A 21,029-nucleotide genomic window follows, 5' to 3' on the forward strand; every position below is an offset into this window, starting at 1 on the left:
GACTTAAGCATACTACCGGTACTCACCTGACCAGCAACTAACTGTATATCTCACTTTGTTTACCTCAAACGATACAAAAACATGGATCAATGCAATAAAACATACAGTAACAGGAGCATAAATGTATCAAGCATCTGATTGGATTGAATCGTATTATTATTGAGAAATAATAACATCAAATTAAGCTTGCTTGTGAAAAAGCCAAGAAGACATGAACCCTGGAGAGACATTATTTTATTTCATCTGTCATATACTTCAAGAAACAATATACAAAGCAACGATGTGGTCACCTTTGCTGACTGGTTCAGTTATGGACTTGACCATGGCGGAAAGACATTTTGCAGCTTTGAGGACCCTGTGATTCGACAAGTGAAGGACAAACAGTAACAAGGATGAGACATGCGCATGTCAAAAGATCTCGTCTGGTTTGAGAAAGCCAAGTGGAAGAGGGATGTATGAACTTTCAACAAGGCACTAGCGTCATATCCAAGTAAACCCAACACTCCAATAATATAATCAAGGCTTTCGTTATCTGAACATGTTTATTATCATACATACAATTCACATTTTGACCTTGCCTGCTTGCCTTCTGCCCCTTCCTAGCTACACTGAGTGCAAATCACTACCACTACTTATAAATAAACCATTAGAATTTAGTCCACTTTTAACTGTACAATGGAGTAGACCTGCAGCTTGAAGGGAACATTGGGGATGGAAAGGAGAGAACGTGGGAATGATTCAAAGCAAGGCGCCGTCCCAGCAATTACATTATTTTGGTTGTGTTATGGAATCACACCACCAGGCACTATTTTGTCAGACCGGGAGATGCAGGGGCCACGAGAAGCTGCAAAAAGACCACCGTCACGTTTGGTGCAGGTCAACACTTCACCTGAAGGGGGCAGGGGAGGGAAGAGAGTCACCAGTAATTGAGGAGGGAAGCAAAGTGCCAATGAGCCCAGTGTTATTCTGTGTTTGGATCCACGCCCTCCTGTGTCTACATGCGGGTGGTGTACATACATGCTCATTGCTTCCATGATCTATGAACAGACAGGAGTCAGCGTGAAGGGAAGGCCGGCTAGAGAATGTAGCCGCCAGGGCGCTGATTAGGTGGGACTTCCAAAGCTTTGATAGGCATGGCTTTCAATCTACAAAACATATTTACAACATAGATAACATCTGCAAGAAATCTACACTCATTTTTTTGTCACGGTGTTGTAAGTCAACCCCTCCTCTTCCTTTTCTCCCGCCCTCCCCCGGTCTAACGCTAAACCGACACCAGCGCCTGCCTGTGTGTTAAGATGGGGCTCGGGGAGGAAGTGAACTACCACCTTGCCTCTGGCTGCCAGCTATGTGCAATGGGTCTCCCTCCACCCTCACCCCTTGTAACCCCCCTCTAGTTCCAGATCAAACTCGCAGGAAGTTCTCAGATCATGAACGAATTCTGGTTCTTCAGCTTTTCAAGTTCTTTGATTTGTTGTCTCAGAAACAGTATCCTGTGGGAGAGAGAGTGCAGAAGTGATGTGAGTGGTGTTTGTACACACCACGGAGGCTCACTGATGTTCTTACCTCTGCTCTCGCAAGGTGGCTTGGATTTCAGAGACTCGGACCAAGGAACGCAGGTTTTTGAGCTCGGTGCAGTTCTCCGACATGCAAATGCTGCCCATGGTGTGAGCCTCTTCACGTAATCTTGATGCCTGTGCAAAAAACATTGCGAACATTTTAGGGGCTGATCATTTGAAGACACCAATCACCAATCTGATCCATAATATTTTATAACTGGTCTATTACATACATACACTTCACAAATTAAGGTATAAACACATGGCACGCACTGCCCTGAATGTTGCCTATCATTCACAATCATCATGAGAGACAAGAACACGCTTTTTTTTTTTTTTTTTCCATGACTTTTAAGATAAATGCTTGAAAGATGCAGCTAACTGTAGTCACCGTTGTAGCCTTCAAAACATCTAAAACAACTTCAAAACCCTCCATCAACATTGTATATACACACACTGCAAGTATATATATATATATATATATATATACAGTGTATATACACTACCGTTCAAAAGTTTGGGGTCACCCAAACAATTTTGTGGAATAGCCTTAATTTCTAAGAACAAGAATAGACTGTCGAGTTTCAGATGAAAGTTCTCTTTTTCTGGCCATTTTGAGCGTTTAATTGACCCCACAAATGTGATGCTCCAGAAACTCAATCTGCTCAAAGGAAGGTCAGTTTTGTAGCTTCTGTAACGAGCTAAACTGTTTTCAGATGTGTGAACATGATTGCACAAGGGTTTTCTAATCATCAATTAGCCTTCTGAGCTAATGAGCAAACACATTGTACCATTAGAACACTGGAGTGATAGTTGCTGGAAATGGGCCTCTATACACCTATGTAGATATTGCACCAAAAACCAGACATTTGCAGCTAGAATAGTCATTTACCACATTAGCAATGTATAGAGTGTATTTCTTTAGAGTTAAAGGCCTACTGAAAGCCACTACTAGCGACCACGCAGTCTGATAGTTTATATATCAATGATGAAATCTTAACATTGCAACACATGCCAATACGGCCGGGTTAACTTATAAAGTGACATTTAAAACTTCCCGGGAAATATCCGGCTGAAACATCGCGGTATGATGACGTATGCGCGTGACAAAGTCAGAGTAACGGAAGTTATGGTACCCGTAGAATCCTATACAAAAAGCTCTGTTTTCATTTCATAATTCCACAGTATTCTGGACATCTTTTGCAATTTGTTTAATGAACAATGAAGGCTGCAAAGAAGACAGTTGTAGGTGGGATCGGTGTATTAGCAGCGGACTACAGCAACACAACCAGGAGGACTTTGTTGGAGCGCTAGCCGCGCTAGCCGCCGACCTCACCTTGACTTCCTACGTCTCCGTGCCGCCAAACGCATCGGGTGAAGTCCTTCGTCCTTCTGCCGATCGCTGGAACGCAGGTGAGCATGGGTGTTGATGAGTAGATGAGGGCTGGCTGGCGTAGGTGGAGAGCTAATGTTTTTAGCATAGCTCTGTGAGGTCCCGTTGCTAAGTTGCTAAGTTAGCTTCAATGGTGTCGTTAGCAACAGCATTGTTAACCTTCGCCAGCCTGGAAAGCATTAACAGTGTATTTACATGTCCACGGTTTAATAGTATTGTTGATTTTCTATCTATCCTTCCAGTCAGGGGTTTATTTTTTTGTTTCTATATGCAGTTAAAGCACGATGCTATCACGATAGCTCGTAGCTAAAGCATTTCGCCTATGTATTGTCGTGGAGCTAAAAGGCACTGAATGTCCATTTTGCGTTCTCGACTCTCATTTTCAAGAGGATATAGTATCCCAGGTGGTTTAAAATACAAATCTGTGATCTACAATAGAAAAAGGAGAGTGTGGAATCCAATGAGCCAGCTTGTACCTAAGTTACGGTCAGAGCGAAAAAAGATACGTCCATCACTGTCTCTCAAGTCCTTCATCTACGAATCTTTCATCCTGGCTCAAATTAATGGGGTAATCATCACTTTCTCGGTCCGAATCTCTCTCGCTCCATTGTAAACAACGGGGAATTGTGAGGAATACTAGCTCCTGTGACGTCACGCTACTTCCGGTACAGGCAAGGCTTTTTTTATCAGCGAGCAAAAGTTGCGAACTTTATCGTCGATGTTGTCTACTAAATCCTTTCAGCAAAAATATGGCAATATCGCGAAATGATCAAGTATGACACATAGAATGGATCTGATATTCCCGTTTAAATTAAAAAAAATCATTTCAGTTGGCCTTTAAGTCTAGTTTAAAGTTATCTTCATTGAAAAGTACAGTGCTTTTCCTTAAAAAATAAGGACATTTCAATGTGACCCCAAACTTTTGAACGGTGGTGTGTATGTATATACATACATACATACATACATACATACATACATACATACATACATACATACATACATACATACATACATACATACATACATACATACATACATACATACATACATACATATATATATATATATATATATATATATATATATATATATATATATATATATATATATATATATATAATGTAGTAACAGACACCTTCATAACAATATGTAATATGTACAATATACACACTGCAAGTATTTATATAATGTAGTAACAGACACCTTCATAACAATATGTAATATGTACAATATACACACTGCAAGTATATATATAATGTAGTAACAGACACCTTCATAACAATATGTAATATGTACAATATACACACTCCAAGTATATATATAATGTAGTAACAGACACTGTCATAACAATATGTAATATGTACAATATACACACTGCAAGTATATATATAATGTAGTAACAGACACCTTCATAGCAATATGTAATATGTACAATATACACACTGCAAGTATATATATAATGTAGTAACAGACACCTTCATAACAATATGTAATATGTACAAAATACACACTGCAAGTATATATATAATGTAGTAATAGACACTTTCAAAAAGCAATATATAATATACACACTGCAAGTATATATATATATATAAGTAGTAACAGACACCTTCATAACAATATGTAATATGTACAATATACACACTGCAAGTATATATATAATGTAGTAACAGACACCTTCATAACAATATGTAATATGTACAATATACACACTGCAAGTATATATATAATGTAGTAACAGACACCTTCATAACAATATGTAATATGTACAATATTTACCGTATTTTGGTCATTTTAATCATTTTCGGGACTGATTTATTCTGCGCATTGATTTCTGTTCCCATAGCAGCGCACGTCTGACTTCTGGCAACATGTGTGTTCCTACCTCCGGAATCAAACACGAGTGTTTTGTAATCATGGCAGACTTGGTAACAGACAACAAAGACGACTATTTTTGGACAAATGAGGATTTACAACCTTATATTTTTGAAGCTGAATATACTGCTGCTTATAGAAGCGAGCACCAAGGAAGAGTGAGACGTTGGAGCAGACGGGATAAAAGCCATTTTGAGGCTATAAATATGGAACTTGTAGACAAGCTATTTCGACATAAATTAAGTGATTAACCTAAATCAACAGGAAACGACCCTGGCCAGCTGGACCAAACAAACAACTGTCCATGGAGTGAGGCACTTTAATATTGATGATGATACACGCAGCACGTCATGTGTGTTATTACAACTACAGTACACACACTGTCTGGCTAGCTGTGTACCAACAAAACATGAAGTAATACTTTACAGATACTGTAATATGATTGTTCATGTTTGTCACTCAGTACAGATTGCTGTCCTATCACAGTGTTGTGCATTACAAACTCAAAGACCTTTTGTGTTGTTGTAGAAGCTAGCTTATCTCTTGCAGTACTTAGCTGTTACGGCTAATACCGTAGTTAGTAGGCTAGAAAAATAGTTCCTCAGTGTTCACTCTTACAATAACAATGTTACTACAGTTAGGTTATTATACAGGTTACACAACATAAATGAAGTATTGTTGACAGTTTTTAAATGCATTTTTAAAGTGATTTAGAGGTAGAATTGATTGCTCCCATCAGCTGCATTGCTAGCCACCTAGGACGAGACTACTTTTATATGTTGGAAAGCAAACGGGGGGGGGGGGGGGGGGGGGAGTTTTGTCTTTTTGTCTCTCATAATGATTGTGAATGATAGGCAACATTCCAAAAAAAAAGTGCAGTTCCCCTTTAATCTCTGCTGCCACTGTCTCTCTGCACTTGTTGTATACCTGACTTAAGAAACAAAAATATTAGGAACTTTGCCAATGCATTGGTGCGTTGCTACACCATTGACTGAATATGAGATAATACCTGAACAGCTGGTACTGACCTGTTTCTCTGCGTGCTCAGCAGACCAACCTTGGACGTGTTTAATAAGATTCTCATTGAAGTGGGAAGCAAAGGTGGGGGTGAAGGAGGAAGGTTGCCGGGTGGCCGAGGAAGTTGCAGGTGCCGGCGCAGGAGCGGGGGCGTTGCTGCTGCTGCCGCCGCCAGGTGGGACGTGGTTGGAACCCGGAGAGGGACTCCTCTGACTGCTGCTATTAACACAAAGTCAGTGTGTGAACCAGGTGATTTATGGTGTTAAAAGTTCAAGGTAAAGTCACACACACACACTAGGTGTGGCGAAATTATTCTCTGCATTTGACCCATCACCCTTGATCACCCCCTGGGAGGTGAGGGGAGCAGTGAGCAGCAATTCCAATTCCAACCCTTGATTTATGGTCTCTGGTATGACTCGGCCGGGGTTTGAACTCACAACCTACCAATCTCAGGGCGGCACTCTAACCACTAGGCCACTGAGTAGGTGACCTGATAGGATAGGATAGGTCTTTATTGTCATTGCACAAGTACAACAAAACTCTGTTTTCAGCACAAACCCCTTCAAGATTAGACAAACAAACAGTGTACAGCAGACCTGGGCAATTATTTTGACTCGGGGGGCCAAATTTAGAGAAAGAAATGTGTCTGGGGGCCGGTATATCTATTTTTTAGGAACACTAATACAAAACCTCACAATAATGTCTGATTGAATGCTAAAAACGTTATGACAGACCGCCTTAAAAACGTAATGGAATTTCAACTTTTTTTACTGAATGAGACACCCAGAATGTATGTGAAAATAAAGAATGTGGGGTTTACAATATTAACTATGACCGATAAAACACTGAATATTGACATTTGAACGTCACACCCCCTCTCGATTGACATATTTTACAATCAAGCGAAATGCAACAAAAATACAACAAACAACGAAATATGAACGCGAAGGGTAAAAAAAAACCCACAATCTGATTTATCACTAAACTTTAGAACTTTTTTGTAAAAATCTCCTTCCGCGTCTGTCCCTGACACCCGCATTTCAGGCTGGCCGCTCTGGAAACACTCTGTGGAAACGCTCCCCACCCACACTGCTTGGTGCCTCGTCTGAGCTGCTGTGACTTAGATTACCATAGTTAATAATTAGAATATCATAGTAACTAATAAGATTAACATAGTAAATACTATATTAAAGTTAAAGTACCACTGATAGTCACACACACACTAGGTGTGGTTAAATTACCTTCTGTATTTGACCCATACCCTTGCTCCACACCCTGGGAAGTGAGGGGAGCAGTGAGCAGCAGCGGTGGCCGCGTTCGGGAATCATTTTGGTGATTTGGTGAGATTATTCAAAAGCACCGATTCCAACCATTGAAATACTTTGTATAGTTCAAGACTCATGGTAATTTGAAAACATCACTGCACATCATAATGGCAGCTACAGTTGGGAAAAAACCTCCATAGCAAAGCACATATACATATTACAATGTACATCTAAATATCTAGCAACAGAGGGGAGGGAGTGGGGGGCCATGGTGGCAGGCCGCAGCTCTCAGGCGCTGCCCATCCTTCCATCACCCCTATGGGATTTGCGTCGAGGGCGTTGGATTGGTTGGTGGGGTATGTGTGTGTGGCGTAGGGCTGGGCGATATGGCCTTTTTTTAATATCTTGATATTTTTAGGCCATATCGCGATACACGATATATATCTCGATATTTTGCCTTAGCCTTGAATGAACACTTGCTACATATAATCACAGCAGTATGATGATTCTATGTGTCTACGTTAAAAGATTCTTGTTCATACTGCATTAATATATGCTCATTTTAAACTTTCATGCAGAGAGGGAAATCACAACTAAGTCAATTTAGCAAAAGTGTATTTATTAAACAGTTATTAAGTAATGGCACAAACATTCATGTCATTTCCAAAACAGAAAGTGCAAGATTGTCAGAGACATTTTAAAACAAGTTATAAGTGCACTTTTGTGCATGATGACACAAGATATTTCAATAAGTGTCACATAAAAATGAGCTGCATATCAAATAGTATATGTCCTACTGTGTTGATGTGGAAATAGTTGCTTCGGCATTTAGTTGGTGTGGCACCGAACGGAGATGTTGACATGTAAAGACATCTTCCTGCTTGAAGCCAAACCACCGTCAGATGATGGACCCCGTGCTGTTTTTCTTGGGAATTAATTATTCCTTCATTTGTTACCAGATTCGCACCTTCTTTCTCTCGTATTACCACTCAAACCACACCGTTAGCTGTTAGCATCACAGCTAACGTTACCATGTCGCTATCTCTCGCTCCGCGGGAGCGTGTGACGTTGCACACGTGACAGTATGTGACGTATGTAAGAAGGTGCGCTTGTTTTAAAGTCTCTGTGAGAAAGAGAGACAGGAAAGAGTGAGAAACGCATGCAGTTTAATGCCCCGCAGCTAAAAGCAACTGCGTGAGAACGTATACTCCAATATCACCATATAGTCATTTTCTATATCGCACAGAGACAAACCCGCGATATATCCAGTATATCGATATATCGCCCAGCCCTAGTGTGGCGTAAATTGTTTTGTGGATGCATGTGTGTGTGTGTGTGACAAACCAGAGCAACGCTTACTCCAATCAGCAGATGTCCTGTTGTCATAATTCCGAATAGGTAGGTAATACTAGTAATACTTAGTTTTATTATTATAAATGATTCCAGTGTAAATATATGTCATTGTACGCAGTACATTTATTTTTCTCATGCATTTATTAAGAAAAGATAAGGTACTTTATTTACACATATTATTTCCACGCTTTCGGGGGCCACACAAATAGATGTGGCGAGCCAGATCGGGCCCCCGGGCCTTGAGTTTGATACCTGTGCATTAAGGAGTATGATACAGAAAAATTGCTCAATATTATGTCAGACCTGGGTACTTCCTGCACTCTAGTAGCAAAATCACTCTAACCACTGGGCTAACTAAGATGTTGACAATAGGCATGGGCAGGTTACTGGTTTTCAGGTGCGACGGACACATTATGTTTAAAAGCCACTAAAATGTTCCTTCAGTAAAATCCTGAAGGTCGCGTGTGGCTGCAGGGCTGCTTTATCAGGACGCCCCCGCCTACACGAAGGCTGCGGGATGAAGGATGGTTTGCAGTCCTCTATTTAAATGGCTACATTCGCTGTATGGGAATGCGTCACCTGCCATAAAAATACAGATGGCCACAGTGGAGGAAAAAGATGACGTACAAATGAGGCATAGGAAAGGCAACACATGGAACATGATAGCACTAGCCTCTGTTATATGCTGTATTCAATGTCAAGTTCATGCTGTCTTGACATGAACTACCGTAAATTACAGACTATAAGCCGCTACTTGTTTCTTACACTTTGAACCCTGCAGCCTATAAAACGGAGCGGCTAATATCATGGATTTTTCTCCAATAACAGCCATTATAAAAAATAGTTTAAAAGGTGTTTTGTTTGTGCTATGGTGTCATCTTATGGACAAGTTATGCTCGCTGCAGGTGTCCTTCCATTTTTTATTTTCAACCGGAGTGCCTTGTTCGTCTTCCAGCCATGCATAGCGTGTATCCTCGTATTGAGATAGGCTCCAGCACCCCCGCGACCCCAAAAGGGACAAGCGGTAGAAAATGGATGGATGGATGGATGGATTCTTCATTCATCACTCCAAGCAACGTTTGCAAGTTTTACAATATAACCAAAACTGTTTACTTACTAAACTAAACTGATGTCTATATTAGGGCTGCAACAACGAATCGATTAAAATCGATTATAAAAATAGTTGGCGATTAATTTAGTCATCGATTCGTTGGATGCGCATGCGCAGGGGCTACTTTTTAATTTTTTTTATAAACCTTTATTTATAAACTGCAACATTTACAAACAGCTGAGAAACAATAATCAAAATAAGTATGGTGCCAGTATGCTGTTTTTTTTTCAATAAAATACTGGAAAGGATAGAAATGTAGTTTGTCTCCGTTATCCGATTATTAATCGAACTAATAATCGACAGATTAATCGATTATCAAATTAGTTGTGAGTTGCAGCCCTAGTCTATGTTAATGTTTTCATGCATATTTGTACATGATATCGTAATGCAATGACGCTAACGTCATTACCATTAGCTAAAACGCGAACACGTTTACGAGTGTCTGTGTTAGCAATATTAGCTTACGACGGCATTTTTTTTTTGTATTGTTTCAGTTTCACAAATTCCTCAGTAAATCCACCAAGACGTCGCCGTGACGTTATTGAGTCTGTTTAGCTGATTGGCGAGCTAGCTTCCGCAGCTAGTGGGTCCATGACGACGACTTCTATTTTGTTTGATCAGCCGTTTTACTGCTGTGTTACAGACACTGTTTGGAAACAAAGCATGTAAACAAATATTTACAAAATCTTTGTGTAAAAACTAATCTCACAACATTTATATCTGCGGCTTACATCTATGGAAAAATATATTGTGGTGCTCTCTATAGTCCAGAAAATACAGTAATTATCTGGCATTAGTGACAAATACTAACTAAGATATAGCATGCTATGATGGCCAACACCAGCTAGCTAAGGCACAGGGATAATGTTATATTTTACCAGCACTAAAATAAAGTTCCCATTGAGGCAGCAAATTCATCACAACTCATCAGATACAAACTCCAAAAAGTACAAAATACTCTTGCTGATAAATTGTGAGCAGGTTACCAAAACATGTTTAGATTTATTTTTAAGGGCCGTTCCTAGTTTTTATTACAGTATTTATTTTTTTAAATACTACTTATGAGTTTCTTCTTAAACCACTTACCGTATTTTTCAGACTATAAGTCGCAGTTTTTTTCATAGTTTGGGTGCGACTTATACTCAGGAGCGACTTATGTGTGAAATTATTAACACATTAGCGTAAAATATCAAATAATATTATTTAGCTCATTCACTTAAGAGACGTATAAGATTTCATGGGATTTAGCGATTAGGAGTGACAGATTGTTTGGTAAACGTATAGCATGTTCTATATGTTATAGTTATTTGAATGACTCTTACCATAATATGTTACGTTAACATACCAGGCACGTTCTCAGTTGGTTATTTATGCCTCATATAACGTACACTTATTCAGCCTGTTGTTCACTATTCTTTATTTATTTTAAATTACCTTTCAAATGTCTATTCTTGGTGTTGGCTTTTATCAAATAAATTTCCCCCAAAAATGCGACTTATACTCCAGTGCGACTTTTTTTTTCTTTTTCCTTCTTTATTATGCATTTTCGGCCGGTGCGTCTTATACTATGGAGTGACTTATACTCCGAAAAATACGGTATGTATATATATATATCGACAGTTTTAAAACAAATTTGTACTGTTTAACCACTAATGGTAAGCAATTGTGTTCTTTTTTTGCTTTGAAAAATGTAACTGTGAGGAAGTTGCAAACAGCCCCTTTAAGAACAACACTTTAAATACCTATGCTGCACTTTCTTCATGTTTTACTATATGGTTTAAAGTTAACTATTTAAGTTAATTTTCACTTATTTGAATTAAGTGGCCACAATGAGACAAGGGTTGCCAGAGAAAAGTATGAGCATAAAGTGCTGGCTTGTGACTATAATATACACCTGTTGCTTTCATTTTGGCCTCTTCATATTCGATATACTTTGATATGGCAAACTATTACGAAATAATGTCACTGTCGCCAAAATGTGTGCTCATTTTTAGCTGCATATTTACAAATGTTTTTACCATGCATGTAAATTATGTATCATGGGTCACAGGGAGTTTCAATTTTTCTTTATTTTATTTTAACATTGGGACCATGAGACTGGATCACTGATTTAAACAGACCAGTCAACCATGTTGTGTTCCAACAGTGACCAGCAGATGGCGACACATCATTACCCTGCTAGAATTGAAAAACCACAGATGGCTCCCTGCTTGTCTTTTTCTCAGAATTGTGAAGCAAACTGCTAGAATAATATGATATATGACTGAGAGGCATTATGGATTTGGTGTAGTAAACGTGTGAAATTTTTGCTTCTTCAGAATCAACAAAACAAAACACAGCATTAGCGCTTTGCGATGGAGACAAAAGTATATATCCTGACAAATATTTTATACCCCGATAAACTATGTATCATAACATGGTATTTTTTTTCTTTAAATTTAATATACACAAATTTCTATTTTTTCCCTTTTATTTATAAAAACACAATCTAATATACAGTACGGGCCAAACGTTTGGACACACCTTCTCATTCAAAACACAACTGGTGGTCCCAACCCCATTGATAAAGCAAGAAATTCCACTAATCAACCCTGATAAAGCACACATGTGAAGTGAAAAACATTTCAGGCGACTACCTCTTGAAGCTCATCGAGAGAATGCCAAGAGTGTGCAAAGCAGCAATCCGAGAAAAGGGTGTTATTTTTCAGTGTCACAGATGGTACCTTTAGACATCACTCTGTTAGGCTCCTTTAGTTTGTGGTAGGGCTGGGCGATATATGGAATATACTCGATAGATCGCGGGTTTGTCTCTGTGCGATACAGAAAATGACTATATGGTGATATTGGAGTATACGTTCTCATGCAGTTGCTTTTAGCTGCGGGCATTACACTACAGGCTTTTCTCACTCTTTCTTGTCTCTCCTGCTCACAGAGACGTAAAACAAGCGCACCTTCTTACATACGTCATACGCTCTCGCCGAGCAGAGAGGTAGCGACATGGGTAACGTTAGCTGTGATGCTAGCGGAGTGGTGCGAGTGGTAATACGAGAGAAAGAAGGTGCGAATCTGGTAACAAATGAAGGAAGAATTAATTCCAAGAAAAACAGCAGGGGGTCCATCGTCTGGCGGTGGTTTGGCCTCAAGCGGGAAGATGTTGAACAGACAACCGTAATATGTCAAGTATGCGGCAAGAGCGTTGCTACAAAAAGTAGCATTACTGCTAATGTGTAGCATCATTTGAAAAGTCACCCGCTGGAGAATGAAAAGTGCTTGAAACTCCGCATGTCAACATCTACGTTCGGTGCCACACCAACAAAATGCCCAAGCAACCATTTCCAGATCAACACCGTAGGAAAAAACTAGTCAACAACAGAAGGAGATAACGTCCGCAGGAACCTACCACATAGCGAAGGACTTATACTATTTGATTTCCTATTATGCAGCTCATTTTTATTTGACACTTATTGAAATATCTTGTGTGACATCTTGCACAAAAGTGCACTTTATTTGTTTTAAACTATTGTAGTGGCATTCTGTACAAAAAGTGCACTTTAAAGGCCTACTGAAATGAATTTTTTTTATTTAAACGGGGATAGCCGATCCATTCTATGTGTCATACTTGATCATTTCGCGATATTGCCATATTTTTGCTGAAAGGATTTAGTATAGAACAACGACGATAAAGTTTGCAACTTTTGGTCTCTGATTAAAAAAAAGCCTTGCCCCTACCGGAAGTAGCGTCACGTAGTAAGTTGTTCACCTCCTCATATTTTTTTCCTATTGTTTTCAACGCAGCTAGAGCGATTCTGACCGAGAAAGCGACGATTACCCCATTAATTTGAGCCAGGATGAAAGATTCGTGGATGAGGAACGTTAGAGTGACAGACTAGAATGCAGTGCAAGACATATTTTTTTTCGCTCTGACCGTAACTTAGGTACAAGCTGGCTCATTGGATTCCACTCTCTCCTTTTTCTATTGTGGATCACGGATTTGTATTTTAAACCACCTCGGATACTATATCCTCTTGAAAATGAGAGTCGAGAACGCGAAATGGACATTCACAGTGACTTTTATCTCCACGACAATACATCGGCGAAGCTCTTTAGCTACTGAGCTAACGTGATAGCGTCTGTCTCAAATGCAGATAGAAACAAAATAAATAAATCCCTGACTGGAAGTATAGACAGAAGATCAACAATACTATTAAACCATGGACCTGTAACTACACGGTTAATAATTCTCAGCCTTGCAAAGCTTAACAATGCTGTTGCTAACGACGCCATTGAAGCTAACTTAGCAACCGGACCTCACAGAGCTATGATAAAAACATTAGCGCTCCACCTACGCCAGCCAGCCCTCATCTGCTCATCAACACCCGTGCTCACCTGCGTTCCAGCGATCAACGGCGCGACGAAGGTCTTTACCCGATCATCCGTGCGGTTGGCGGCTAGCGTCGGCTAGCGCGTCTGCTATCCAAGTAAGTCCTCCTGGTTGTGTTGCTACAGCCAGCCGCTAATACAACGATCCCACCTACAACTTTCTTCTTTGCGGTCTCCATTGTTCATTAAACAAATTGCAAAAGATTCACCAACACAGATGTCCAGAATACTGTGGAATTATGAGATGAAAACAGAGCTTTTTGTATTGTTTTCAATGGGGTACCGATACTTCTGTTTCACTGGCTACGTCACGCGCATACGTCATCATCCAAAGACGCTTTAAACCGGAAGTTTAGCGGGAAATTTAAAATTGCACTTTATAAGTTAACCCGGCCGTATTGGCATGTGTTGCAATGTTAAGATTTCATTATTGATATATAAACTATCAGACTGCGTGGTCGGTTGTAGTGGCTTTCAGTATGCCTTTAATAACGGTTTAATAAATACACTTTTGCTAAATTGACTTAGTTGTGATGTCCCTCTCTGCATTAAAGTTTAAAAATGAGCATATATTAATGCAGTATGAAGAAGAATGTTTTAATGTAGACACATAAAATCATCATACTGCTGTGATTATATGCATCAAGTGTTCATTCAAGGCTAAGGCAAAATATCCAGATACATATCGTGTATCGTGACATGGCCTAAAAATATCGAGATATTAGTAAAAGGCCATATCGCCCAGCCTTAGTTTGTGGTTCTTTCATCATGTCTGTATTAACTTGCCTTAAGACAACGGCTGAAAATTAGCTATTGTGCTAATAACTCCGACATATTTACATTGTTGCTCTATGTTGATGAATATGCATTGTCCTAATTCAAATAAATAATAATAATGTCGTAGTTCTGAGGCAACTTTAGTGTTATGTTGCATGTTAACCTCCGTACTGTTCCTCATAAATGGACACAATCAAATTTTGACTCCGTGCTCCTACCGGCACTGGCATGTGTGGAAGCGCGATAAACATTTTTAAGTTGTTCTATGATATTTATGGTAATATCGCACAGCACTACCCAACACCAAATCCTGTGAACTCATCTACGTTAATTAAATCTGTCTGGCACTCAAAGCATGAGACTTTGACCAACTGGTATAGGTAGGTGCTCACTGAAGACTTCATCAGACTGGAGCAGTATTGCAAAACATGGCATCTAAAACCAGGCCCAGCAAAAAGGGTGTGTTCCATCCACCAGAGAACTTGACATCCACCCGAGCAGAGTCCCACTTAGGGCATGTCCCCAGCGCAACGTTTGTGTTTCCTTTTTGTTTTGGGTTACAAAAATAAATGCTTCCACACAGTGTCCTATCGATAGTGAGTCACGTCCACGCGGAAACGTTTACTGGCTCACCATGTGTGGCGCTGTCAACAAACAAAGCCACCGGAACCACCAAAATTATAGAAGAAGAAACCATGCGCGCGCATGAAGTCTTTTTCGCTATTCTTCGGTCACAACAAAACAACAAAAAGTGATGATGGCAGATTTATTTGGAGAGACGATAAGGTGGAATTACTCCGGCGCGTCACACTTAATTACAAAACTGCAAAATATCAAGAGAATGTTGACTGGGAGTTCTAAAGATTCTTCATCCACTGAAACTCGCCTCATTCTACAGCTTCCCTTGAACACTTGCAGTCACACCAGTGATAGTTTGCCTCTTGGGAGTCTTGGAAAGGACAACTAAAGCAGAAATGTGTTTCTGGTAGGTTTAATCATACTTTAATCTTGACGAGCTAACTGCTACGAGCTACTTGTTATGCTACACCAGAGCTAGTTTAGCTAGCATGGTTATGTAACTATTGATGTGTTAAAGCTAAGTAATATTCTTTAACAAAAAAAAAATGATTAGCTTTATACAGTATATCGTAAAAGTAATCATTTCTGAAAAAAATAGTGTGTATGCGTGCTGTTTTTGCCTTATAATTAAGTATTTGAGTAAATAAAACCTCAGAAGACAAAATGATTTGCCTTCTTGGCGGTCAACCCCTCCAGATCCAACCACAGGATTTAGAGAAAGGAGGGGTGAGCAGAACCCAAGACGAAGCCTCCTCATTGGCTGACGCAATATATACACGGTGCAAACTTGTTAGCAGTAAAGCATGGCTGGAAAGATCGCAATACCTGCACTTGCTGTTAGAGAATATACTGCTAAAAAGCCCGAAAAGAGGAACTCAGACGAAGAAAAGGAAAAACACTATGTCTAAAAACCAAAGAAGAGCCAATACTCAAATAAATATTGGCCCGGCGTATTCAAGATGGAGGGCATTGCGGGCCAGTCTTGGACTAACTTTGGACCTGCAGGTGGCTGTTTTCCTTCTAAACTGTCCTATATTTTGTGTGTATCCTTTTGCGTAGTGACGTGTGTTACCGATAGTCTGCAACAGAATACGAACTAGGGGATCCTTGGATGCAACTTCAGTCTGTCAACAACCTATGCGGTCCCCGGCACCAACCTCCCAAGGAGACAAAAGACTACGTTTCCATGCACTAAATTAGTCTGACCTCTCAAATAGTTTGGCTCTAAAGAGGTACCTACAACTAGAGATGTCCGATAATATCGGCAGGCCGATAAATGCTTTAAAATGTGATATCGGAAATTACCGGTATCGGTTTCAAAAAGTAAAATGTATGACTTTTGTTAAATCGCCGCTGTACGGAGTGGTACACGGACGTAGGGAGAAGTACAGAGCGCTAATAAACCTTAAAGCAGGGGTCACCAACGCGGTGCCCGCGGGCACCTGGTCGCCCGTAAGGACCAGATGAGTCGCCCGCGGGCCTGTTCTAAAAAAAAAAAAAAAAAAAAAATTAAAAAAAAAAAATATATATATATATATTTTTTTTTTTTTTTTTAAATTAAATCTACATAGAAAAAACACAAGATACACTTTCAATCAGTGCATCAACCCAAACAACCTCCCCCATGCACACTCATCCACACCCACTCACACAAAAGGGGTTATTTCTTTCTGCTACCAATATTCTGGTTCCCACAACATAGACAACACATCTGCAAGGGACACAGTCCCTGAAGCACACATGATTGTATAGGCTGCTGGTCCACAAACATTTTCATTAATTACTATTTTTTATGTAATTATTTTTATATTGTTTTACTTTCTTTTTTATCCAAGAAAATGTTTTTTATTTATTTATCTTATTTTATTTTATTTTTTTTTAAAAAGGGCCTTATCTTCAACAGACCAGGTTGTCAATGATATTAGATTTGTTTAAAGTTTTTTTTTAAACCAGGCCCAGTCCAGATAATGTCCAAGTCGGACTCAGCAACACACACCTTCATTCATGTACACAGAAAAAAATTAGGGAACACAACAGATTGCATATAATTTATAAACAAAATTACATTTTCAAAATAAGCATTTATGTACAGTCCAGATTATGTCCAGGTCACTCAAATTAGGGAACACAACAACATATATCATATAATCTATAAACATAATTATACTTTCAAAATAAGCCTTTGAGGACTTCTCATCTTTTTTTCAATGTTTTTTGGCATCATTATCGTTTTCAACCATGTAACTTTCTAAAGTTAGAAAATACTGAATAAATGTTTTAAAGAAAGTAATACTAAGTGAATATCTGTTTTTGGCCTTAAAAATAAACATTTTACCGAGTACTATAATTAAATTGACTAAATCATGATTGTCAATTAACTCTCCTAAAATAACAGAAACCACATTAAGCTTCATAAACAAACCAATCCTTAAACACATCATTAAGATGATCAGTGTTTCCACAAAGATAAATATCATTAATTATTAATAATAACAGAGTTAAAGTTAATTGAGCAAATTGGCTACTTCTGGCAATTTATTTAAGTGTGTATCTAACTGGTAGCCCTTCGCATTAATCAGTACCCAAGAAGTAGCCCTTGGTTTCAAAAAGGTTGGTGACCCCTGCCTTAAAGGCACTGCCTTTGCGTGCCGGCCCAATCAGATAATATCTACAGCTTTTCACACACACAAGTGAATGCAAGGCATACTTGATCAACAGCCATACAGGTCACACTGAGTGTGACCGTATAAACAACTTTAACACTGTTACAAATATGCGCCACACTGTGAACCCACACCAAACAAGAATGACAAACACATTTCGGGAGAACATCCGCACTGTAACACAACATAAACACAACAGAAGAAATACCCAGAACCTCTTGCAACACTAACTCTTCCGGGACGCTACAAAACCCCACCCACCTCAACCTTCTCATGCTCTAGTAATTTAGTGCATGGAAACATCGTCAACATAGATTACCCATCAACAGCTTTAAGACTGGACATGGCCCATGGTTGGCCAGCCTCCACAGACGGGGCAGAAGCCCTACCCCACTGTGTGCTGGTAGAGGGTAGCAGACAATATCATTGAATCCTGCTCTCTCCAACCATTGAGAGGAAGATCAATCACTCTCCACACAGCAGCCCAGCAGGTAACTGCTTTGCTAAAGGACTTTGCATTTGCTAAATCAACGACACAGCATCAACTATCATGCACACTTGCTGCTACTGGGGGTATGGAGGTGCTCTTACCTCTGGCGCTGAAGTGTGCGTGGGGAAGCAGTGGTAGCATCATGACTGTGCTGCTTATCGCTGGGAAGGGGCTGCTGGGATGTCTGCTGGGGATGAGATGACTGCTTGATGGCTGATGCGTTCACCTAAAAAACAAGTATGAAATTCAACAGAATGAATTTTAGATAAGTGGGCCTAAAATTCTTGAGTACAATTAAACATTGGTACCATTCTACATCCAAATTCCATGCACATTTTTCTTATTTTTGCATTTATAGGTCAAAAGTTAGCTTGAATTAATGTCACAAGGACAAGGAGTCAAAAGTTTTCTTAGTTGAACATATTTTAAAATCAAACTCATATATAAAAATTCCATTACAATGCTCACTTGCGACTCACTTACTACTTAGTGGATTGTGGATTTTCAAGTACCATTGAAGTTTCATGTTAAAACGATGTCTGTTCTAGAGTGAGTTCCTAAGAGCACAAAAAGTAGAGGTGTGCATCTCTCTATAATATTACACAATTTGATATGTATTAAGATATGAGGAGAAAAAAACTATTCAGATATGATACCGTACATTTTATGTTAGATCCACTATGGACTAGACTCTCACAATATTATGTTAGATCCACTATGGACTGGACTCTCACACTATTATGTTAGATCCACTATGGACTAGACTCTCACACTATTATGTTAGATCCACTATGGACTGGACTCTCACACTATTATGTTAGATCCACTATGGACTGGACTCTCACTATTATGTTAGATCCACTATGGACTGGACTCTCACTATTATGTTAGATCCACCATGGACTGGACTCTCACAATATTATGTTAGATCCACTATGGACTGGACTCTCACTATTATGTTAGATCCACTATGGACTGGACTCTCACTATTATGTTAGATCCACCATGGACTGGACTCTCACAATATTATGTTAGATCCACTATGGACAGGACTTTCACTATTATGTTAGATCCACTATGGACTGGACTCTCACTATTATGTTTGATCCACTATGGACTGGACTCTCACTCTTATGTTAGACCCACTATGGACTGGACTCTCACACTATTATGTTAGATCCACTATGGACTGCACTCCCACAATATCATGTTAGATCCACTATGGACTGGACTCTCACTATTATGTTAGATCCACTGTGGACTGGATTCTCACAATCTTATGTTAGATCCACTATGGACTGGACTCTCACACTATTATGTTAGATCCACTATGGACTGGACTCTCACTATTATGTTAGGGTCCACTATGGACTGAACTCTCACACTATTATGTTAGATCCACTATGGACTGGACTCTCACACTATTATGTTAGATCCACTATGGACTGGGCTCTCACTATTATGTTAGATCCACTATGAACTGGACTCTCACACTATTATGTTAGATCCATTATGGACTGGACTCTCACTATTATGTTAGATCCACTATGGACTGGACTCTCACACTATTATGTTAGATCCACTATGGACGGGACTCTCACTATTATGTTAGATCTACTATGGACTGGACTCTCACACTATTATGTTAGATCCACTATGGACTGGACTCTCACACTATTATGTTAGATCCACTATGGACTGGACTCTCACTATTATGTTAGATCCACTATGGACTGGACTCACACTATTATGTTAGATGCACTATGGACTGGACTCTCACTATTATGTTAGATCCACTATGGACTGGACTCTCACTATTATGTTAGATCCACTATAGACTGGACTCTCACTATTATGTTAGATCCACCATGGACTGGACTCTCACTACTATGTTAGATCCACCATGGACTGGACTCTCACAATATTATGTTAGATCCACTATGGACTGGACTCTCACACTATTATGTTAGATCCACCATGGACTGGACTCTCACAATATTATGTTAGATCCACTATGGACTGGACTCTCACAATATTATGTTAGATCCACTATGGACTGGACTCTCACAATATTATGTTAGATCCACTATGGACTGGACTCTCACACTATTATGTTAGATCCCCTATGGACGGGACTCTCACACTATTATGTTAGATCCACTATGGACTGGACTCTCACAATATTATGCTAGATCCACTATGGACTGGACTCTTACAACTGCGGTCCCCTCCAAGGTTTGTCACTGTCCCATTGGGTTGAGTTTTTCCTTGCCCTGATGTGGGATCTGAGCAGAGGATGTCGTTGTGGCTTGTGCAGCCCTTTGAGACACTCGTGATTTAGGGCTACATAAGTAAACATTGATTGATATTACATTATAAATGACTCTATCTCCAAATAAATATCATTTTTAAAAGACCAGCAAACAAGTATTCGTGTCGCTTTTGACATGACATAGTGACATAAAATGTCATTATTGTTATTACAGTAACACACTGAAGAACTTTGGAAAACCCCTCTGACGTTATTCGTGCCACTGATGTACTTCAGTGCTGTTCAATCAGGAAAT

At 39.5% G+C, this 21,029-nt stretch overlaps 1 protein-coding gene across 2 annotated transcripts in view; it reads right to left on the reverse strand.

The window, feature by feature from the left end:
- Positions 1-222: 222 nt before the first annotated feature.
- The window catches only part of waca (WW domain containing adaptor with coiled-coil a), a 44,956-nt gene continuing 24,149 nt past the window's right edge, over positions 223-21,029 (reverse strand). Inside the window, exons 10-13 of one of the 2 annotated variants that reach the window (XM_062021740.1) lie at positions 18,564-18,688; positions 5,856-6,060; positions 1,567-1,694; positions 223-1,493 (exon numbers count right to left, since the gene is read on the reverse strand). In XM_062021740.1, the coding sequence (XP_061877724.1) occupies positions 1,424-1,493; positions 1,567-1,694; positions 5,856-6,060; positions 18,564-18,688 (528 nt within the window). In that variant the 3' untranslated portion in view covers positions 223-1,423. Of the gene's footprint in view, positions 1,494-1,566; positions 1,695-5,855; positions 6,064-18,563; positions 18,689-21,029 lie in introns of both variants that reach the window. The other variant, XM_062021739.1, reaches the window with a different exon arrangement.

This window comes from Entelurus aequoreus, linkage group LG15 (assembly GCF_033978785.1).
Source record: "Entelurus aequoreus isolate RoL-2023_Sb linkage group LG15, RoL_Eaeq_v1.1, whole genome shotgun sequence".
In the NCBI taxonomy this organism is placed as follows: Eukaryota; Metazoa; Chordata; class Actinopteri; order Syngnathiformes; family Syngnathidae; genus Entelurus; species Entelurus aequoreus.